The 7,755-nt window shown below is 45.0% G+C and overlaps 1 protein-coding gene across 1 annotated transcript; it reads right to left on the bottom strand.

Moving 5' to 3' along the window:
• Positions 1 to 1,696: 1,696 nt before the first annotated feature.
• On the bottom strand, positions 1,697 to 3,493 carry LOC128756321 (uncharacterized). Its single transcript, XM_053860726.1, has 4 exons — positions 2,938 to 3,493; positions 2,639 to 2,703; positions 2,356 to 2,543; positions 1,697 to 2,221 (listed from the first exon to the last, which is right to left on the bottom strand). Exons 1-4 carry the CDS (start codon positions 3,487 to 3,489, stop codon positions 1,800 to 1,802), a joined length of 1,227 nt encoding a protein of 408 aa, XP_053716701.1. The 5' UTR covers positions 3,490 to 3,493; the 3' UTR covers positions 1,697 to 1,799.
• Between the last annotated feature and the right edge of the window lie 4,262 nt (positions 3,494 to 7,755).

Raw genomic sequence — 7,755 nt, 5'->3', positions numbered from 1 at the left:
CTTACAGCAAAATGAAGGGAAGAGCTGTATCTGCTGAACCATTGAGCTTTTTAGGGAAAGTGGTTCACAGACAATTCTGCTATTGAAGTTCGTCCGAATCACCAGCCTTACAGATCATGTTCCTCTATAAGGCACGGAGACGAGACAAGATAAATTCCTACAGTTTTGACTCGACTTTGAGACGCCGGAGTAGATGTGAGAACTCGATGTGTCCAAGCAGAGAATAGTCGAACCAAGACAAGTGTTTTATTAAGCCCATAGGTCCCACTGCTCCTGGTGTCTTGATTTACATGCTGCGAAGGGTGAATTATTGAATAATGCCATCTCCATGACCATGTGTGTCACTGCCACCTTCCTGAGTCCTTCCATTCAACCTGTCACTTTTAACCAAATGTGCCAACAGTAGAGCAAAGCAACGAGTCGAAACAGACTGAAACAGCTGTGTGTTTGCTCTGGCTTGGTTGATGTCATCGCTAAAGATGTGTCTACACTACAGAGTAGTAGACTCAAGTGCATTGGTGAGCAACATTTCTGGCAAATGTCCTGCAATGATTTTCCTGTCATAAAACCATGTTTTGATGTTTTCCTCCCTCAGAGCACGCACTGCAGATGGAAACAGCTGGAGTGAAGTTAACAGGCGTATGGTCACTTTATAATCTAGTTATTAAAAGGATTATCATGGTAATTGTGAGAGTGGCACAGCTCCCACTGCATGCCACCTGTGGAGGACGTAGCGTCATAGAAGATGCATGTATGTATGGATGTATATCCGTGTGTGGGTGATTATATGATATACAACTTACTGTTGTTTTGATCGTACCATATGAAACACTATGAAAACTACTGAAACACAATGAAAACTACAGTAATACAAACCAGGAGCTTTTTTTTTTTAGCAAGACAACTATTTTTCAGGACTGAACAGATGGGCAGCGCAGAGTTGAAATGCCTTTCAGGTCAAGAGTTTGGACTGACTGAAACACCCTGGCTGGGGAAGTTCAGCTGAAATCTAAGCCACAAAGAATTTATTTCTGTTGCACCTGTGTGCCTTCTTTGCCCTGAAGGTCATGAAGAGTAATTCCCCAAACTCATTCAAACTGTGTTTTTCTTATTTCTTTCTTGTTTGTTTGCTTATTTGTTTGTGTGAGGAGAATTTATTTTTTTTTCTATTTTTGAGAAGTTCATGCAGTTGTGTTCATTTGTAGTCCGCTGTAGTTCAGACATCTTTCAAATGAAGATTTGTCTCCCCCTACAGGCAAATCAATTTTCAATCACCTGTAGTTCACAGGAGCCACGTCTAAATCCAAACCGACTTGATATCCATGGCACCGAATTGTGCACTGAAGGGGCTATATATATATATATATATATATATATATATATATATATATATATATATAAATGAATATGTTTTTGTCTCGATGCCACTCTGTGATTCGTAACTGATCTGGCTGCCACCCTTTCCTCTCCCAGATGTGTGTTGTGCGAATATAGCATTTAATGGGTCACACCTCGTATCGTGACCCGATGACAAGGAGCGAAGTCCTTGCTCCAGATAAAAACCAGTTGGATGACTTTGTTTTTCAAATTATCCATCCGGAATCATCAGGTTACACCTCTAACTCGTGAGTGTTCTTTGTGACCAGTGGCTGGTGCTCAAGGGTAGAAGGCAGAAAGGCTGGAAGAGTCTATCTTCACCAAAGTGTCACCAAGGTATATGGACTCAGATCAGACACATGGCTTGTGCTCATAAGCAACTGCCATGAGCACAAAAGTTCACCACAGTCAGATCACAGAGACTATTCCTCACAGTAATGCCCAACCATTAATATATAATATGAACAATATTTGAAGATGTCAAGCTTGGAATATGAAAAATATGCATTGACTAGTAAAGCAATAGAACAAAGGTATTCATGTCTGAAATGCAACTTTGTAAATCTCTGATTAATGACATCAATGAATGAGTGACTTACCATGGTTTTAATAGTCGAAGCCCGTTGCGTAAATGCTGCTGACGATGGATTCAACAACTCACTGGTAAATGTTTCTCCAACAGATCTGAAGGTCACCACTTTTGTAGTGAGGGATTCAGTGACAGCAGCGGTTGTTGTTGCTTTGGTTGTAGCTTTCTTTGTCGTTGCACCATGTGCTGCATTTGAGGTTGTTGCTATCGTATTTGAACTTGCTATTGCAGTAGTTGGCACCACGGTTGTTTTATCTATGAAGCAGTAATGTTAAAACATTATTGTAGTGAAGAATCTGTATATGTTGAGATACGTGTATGACAACACACATTTACGTTGCATGTGTGTGCATTGGTGCATGAATGAACAAGTCGTAACAAGTACTTACTGACAATTCTGATGGATTCAGCATCAACAGAAAGGTTGAAGGTGTTATTTGAGTTTGTCACAGCTTCAACAAAGGCTTCTCTGACCATGTCTGAGGTTGGAATCGCACTGGCGGACGCAGAATTGTTAAACACCACCTCCACTTGTGCTTCGGTGTTAACAGCCCGTGTGGTGCCACCAGCAGCTGGACTGCAAAAAAGTAAATCACACACAGCATTCACTTCAATTAACTGTTCATGTTGTGTTGGCATCAACCCCAACAGAACCAAAATATTTCCAATTACCGAAAAGCTATGACAACTGTGCGGATGTAGATGCCAGGGAAGCTTGTCCTGAAGATGAAGTCATACTGTGAATTGAAAGAAAATTGTCATCGCATTTTTTTCCAAAGTATAGTGCACTAAAATAATACAAAAACACTTGAATTTCATTCTGCAAAATCCAGTCCAGCTACAACAACTATCATACTGCATAACAACAATGACAAACACGTTTACCAAGCTCCTAACCATCAAAATATTTTTAGATTAAGTGCCCATATTGACAGATGATAACATTTTGAATCGGATATTTGGACACTCACCATGAATATAACCTCTCGTTGCAGATTGATGAATTCCACTGAGGTTGGATTTGTCAGGGCATCATTGAAAGGAACGATTATGACAAAAACCAAGATGACAATACGTTCAGGCTCTGGGGTCGTCTTTTCCAGTGTTGTTTCTGTGGAGTGTATTGCTGCTGGTTCCGTTTGTGTAGTTCCTTTGCGGGAAATTGTCTGCTGAGCTGCACTTGATGCACTGATGTGAGTTGTTGAAGCACCATCACCATGTTTTGTTGACTCAACTATAGATGCTGTTCTACTGGCTGCTGTTGATCTGCTTACAACTCCAGTGGCCATTGAGCCTCCATTGATAGTTGATATTCTGGGGCCCATTGATCTGCTCTCAATGGTTGATCCTCGAGCATCTGCTGTTGATCTTCCAGTGGACAATGACCCACCACCAGTCACTAAATTGCCTCGAGTTGTGGATGAAGTTTGAGTGATCACTGACTTTCCAGTTGTGGTTGATACAGCAGCGCTTCCAATTGATCCTCTAGTGCTTATTGACCTTACAGGTGTTGATCTGCTCATTGTCGTTGATCCTGTGGTTGCCATTGAAGCAACAGATGTACTTGATCTAGTAGTGTCAGCCATTGATCCTCCAGTGCTGATTGACCGTACAGATGTTGATCTGCTCATTGTAGTTGATCCTGTAGTTGATATTGAAGCAACCGATGTCTTTGATCTAGTTGTGTCAGCCATTGATCCTCCAGTGCTTATTGACCTTACAGGTGTTGATCCGCTCATTGTAGTTGATCCTGTGGTTGCCATTGAAGCAACAGATGTCTTTGATGGAGTATTGTCAGCCATTGATCCTTCTGCCCGATCCATAGCCACACAAATTCCAAACACTGCAGCACACTGGACCTAGGAGAAGGTGGGAAACCAAGGAATTAGTCATAAACTCTTACTCCAAGTACTGTAACGGCCAAATAACTAAAATTATTTCAGGAACTCGGAGGGACCAACAGGCCTTCCGTTACACAACCTAACTTCAAGTGAGGATAAACAGGGAGAAGGAATGGAATTAGCTCGGAGAACACGCACTCTGAAGCCGGATGCCTGAATCTACAACAGCATTCAGTGGGGACTGCAAGAAGCTTGGTTAACACAGTATAAGGCTCATAAATGAACGTAAAGGGGAGGCCAACTCTCTCAAGAGTCCCAGGGTGGCGCCTGTAAAGAAGAGGGATAGAGAAACAAAGCTTGGAAAGAAATGCAGGCTCAAGATGACACCGGTACCTGATTCTACAACAGTGTCCTTGGCCTGTAGGAGACAAACCCCAAAAAGGAGAATTAATTAATCACGTCCTGCCCATCATGAGTCCCGCAAATGAAGGTGGCGGACAGGACGCGAGCCTGGTTCACCAGCAAGAAGGGTGAGAGAGGTGTCGCTCAGCCACTAACCTGTTTCCAATACAGAACTGTAAAAGAGGATCAAGGGCCTTAATGTGATGGAAGGAGGTGTCCAAAGGGGGAATTCTTATCTTCCCAGACCAGGGGTTGTCCCACTGACTCGTAAGCCCGGCAGATGGCTGACCTCGGCCAGGAAGAAAGACGCTGATTAGAGAGTGCTGCCCCTTGCTGGCAGCTACCATAGCAGATAAGGAGACTCTCTGACCGTCTAAAACATTTCACCCTTCCTAAGTAGCAATCCAGCGCTCTCCCTGGTCACAGAGCCAGGAGAGCCTGTGATGCATCCTCATGTGGAGGTGGCATGAATGCTCTCAAAGTGATGCATCTGGATCTGTAGGAGGTGCCCCAGTCACGGCATCCAAAACTACCTGGAGCTCCCACTGAGGGTACAGCAGTCCTGACGGGGGACAGAGTCTGCGAGCTCCCTTCAGGAAGCATGCCACTAGCGGGTTTCTGCAGATTGACGTCAGATCCACAAACTCACTTCTCGGCGTAATAGCAGCTAGGAAGACCCTGATCGTGGATACGGCTGTATCTCTGTCCAAAAGCAACTGTAAACAGGAGGACAGGAGCTCAGGAAAAGAAAACAAAGAGACGAAGAGTTGAACACACACCATTTTTCAAAAACGTGAATTTTTGCAGTGTAGAGTCTTCTGGTAGAAGGAGCTTTGTGTTTTTAATAGTGTGGAGTACCTTGTTATCGAGGTTCGTCTGGTTCATCTCAGAGTCTGAACCCTCCACACTCTGAGAGGACGTCCCAGGAGACTAGGTGACTTAAGGGCTCCTCCTGCTTGAACCAGGTGCAAGACATCTCATGATGTCTTGCACCTGTTTTGGGACCCCCCAAAACTAACCTGAAGGGCTAGTTTTGGGGGGTCCCAAAACTAGCCCTTCACAAGTTGCACTAGTTCTGGGAACCTGGGGCACACCGGAGTCACAATGGTTGCACTCCAACCCTGAGTTTTCAGTGTCCGAACCAGAGTAGGCAACATGCGAGTTGGTGGGAAAGCATACAGGAGGCCCAGGGGCCAGATCACATGGGGCAGAGAGTCGCCCCCTAGTGGCGGGCTGTCGGACCTGCGGAGAGAGAACCAGATGCTGGTCCGCCCTAGTGCACACTTTGACTGCTTCCCGATGAACCCGGGTGGATCTGATGTCGCCCTGGCAGTTGATGTAGGCCAGAGCTGTGGTGCTGCCGGATCTTACCAGAACATGGTCTCGATGCAGAGAGGGCGCGAAGTGGAGCAGAGCTCTGTAGATTGCTATCAGCTCCAAGAGGTTGATTTGAAGGGGAGTGGCCTCCTCCCGGACGCCGCTGACGCTCTGCAGCACAGAGGTGCCACCCCAGCCGGTCAGAGACGCGTCCGTGAAGACACCCAATACCTGAAGAGCTTGCATGTTGAGCAGACCCAGCCGGACCACAGTGTGGGCCGCTGCCATGTGACCCCAGGAGACAAATCATGGCGTGAGCAGGGACCCCGAGGGGGGCCTACGTTGTCAGCAATGTCAGCTGTGTGATGGGGAGAACACCGGCCAGTTGAAGGCGGGCCTGTCCCAAGACTGAGTCCAGCATGACCCCCAGGAAGGTCGTGTTCTGACTGGGACTCAGCAATCTTTTCAGGAGGTTTACTCTGAATCCCAACACCAAGCTGGTGTGTCCTCATGATTCCTGTTTGGACCTGGCTAAAAAGCACCAGTAGTCCAAGTACATCAGAATCCGCAGACCTTGTCTCCTTAGTGGAACCTGCCTGACTCCCTCACCCAGGACTCAGCCAGATCTGGGAACAGATTCTCCGGATCCATATCATAGCAGCGCCTCGCTCTCGTCAAACTCATCCCATGGCTTGGAAGCAGGAAATGCGGAAGGGTTCAACTATCTGTAGGCCAGTCATAGCACCCTATTCGTAGGAGGGACAGCCTGACAGGCCTCACAATCCATGGCGCAATGCTGCAGGCCCAAGCAGCGGAAGCAGAGCTGGTGGAGGTGGAAATCAGGTATCAAGACCGCTGTGAAGTTGGTTGAACATTGGATATTCGACAGACATGCACTCCAGGACTATCGGTCCTAAAGGTATTGTGAATATTCAGTGGACATGAGACACATCTGTCAGACATTTATGTTAGCATATTAGACTTAATTAAGATCATTTTATCATTAACCTTTTTAATATTGTAACTGCTGCTCGGTCATTTGACTAAACGATTTCCCGGACTATCCCCCAGTAATTTTGCGGAACAAATGCATTGACTTTTTACGATGTTTATTTGAAAATAGAGAATGAATGAATTCATATTTATTACAATCCTCTTTTACATTACAAACAGATGTGTGTTACAAACATAGGTGTGTTATTTTACATGTTATGACAATTTTGTTACCATTAAATTGGATTCTCAAATGGATACATTTTATACAATCCTGTATGCAATTCATTTTTTCTTACATGATTCAGAGATTGAAAAAGAGCAGAGTGAAGAACAGTTTTTATTATGTCTTCCCCTTATTCCCACTGCATTTTTTTTTCTACATTTAGGGAGTCTATTTTTATTTTTATTTTAAACTGAAAGGATATCTCATCTAATCAAATGTTATTTTAATCAACATTTCATCAGGTCCAGTGTGATGGATGCAAACTCTGGTTTCATTCAGTCCACGATCAGTGAGCACTACTCGGGGAGTCAACGGCGGTTGGCAGCCATAGTCCTGGAGCGCATGTCTGTCTCGCAATAACTGCTGTCCTGCTTGAAGGAGACAGGAGGATGAGGCATTATTATGCCACCCCCTGTATAAGGGGTGTAGTCTGCCCCCATTGGGTGGCTGACATTGCAGTTTTCAAAAACTGAAGTAAGGGAGGCTGTTCAAAGCACTGAAGGAAAGAAATTGTCACGGGTCAAGGCCGTGGGAGCGGGACCCAAGCGCAGTGGTGAAAGTCACAGGAGGCAGGCGCGAGTCAAAAATAATTTTAATCATTAACAAACAACAAAAAACAGCATCACCGAACCGGGAGAAACAAAGCTAAATCAGAATGTCCAAAACGGAGTAACCAAACTAGCAGAAGTCCATAAACACGAATAAGAGTCCAACGGAAAGCGTCACCGAACTGGGAGAAAACAAACTTCGATCACAGGGAACTAGAGGAGACGAAAGTACAATGACCCGAGAGTCAATCGCAAAAGAAACCAGGAAACATACGGAAACAGGAAGAAACAAAACAGTAACTCAGGCACCAGGGTTTAAGACAGAGTAACCAAAAAACAAGCGAGCTAGCACACAGAACGAGAGACAGAATGACAGAGCCAATTTACCGCAGGGAACAAAGGAGTCCAAATCACCGGGAAACTAAAGGCACAATCACAGGGAACTAAAGAGTCGATCTGGCA

This window comes from Synchiropus splendidus, chromosome 3 (assembly GCF_027744825.2).
Source record: "Synchiropus splendidus isolate RoL2022-P1 chromosome 3, RoL_Sspl_1.0, whole genome shotgun sequence".
In the NCBI taxonomy this organism is placed as follows: domain Eukaryota; kingdom Metazoa; phylum Chordata; class Actinopteri; order Syngnathiformes; family Callionymidae; genus Synchiropus; species Synchiropus splendidus.
The sequence above is the reverse complement of the archived record's forward strand: the minus strand, read 5'-3'. Positions and strand labels throughout refer to the sequence as shown.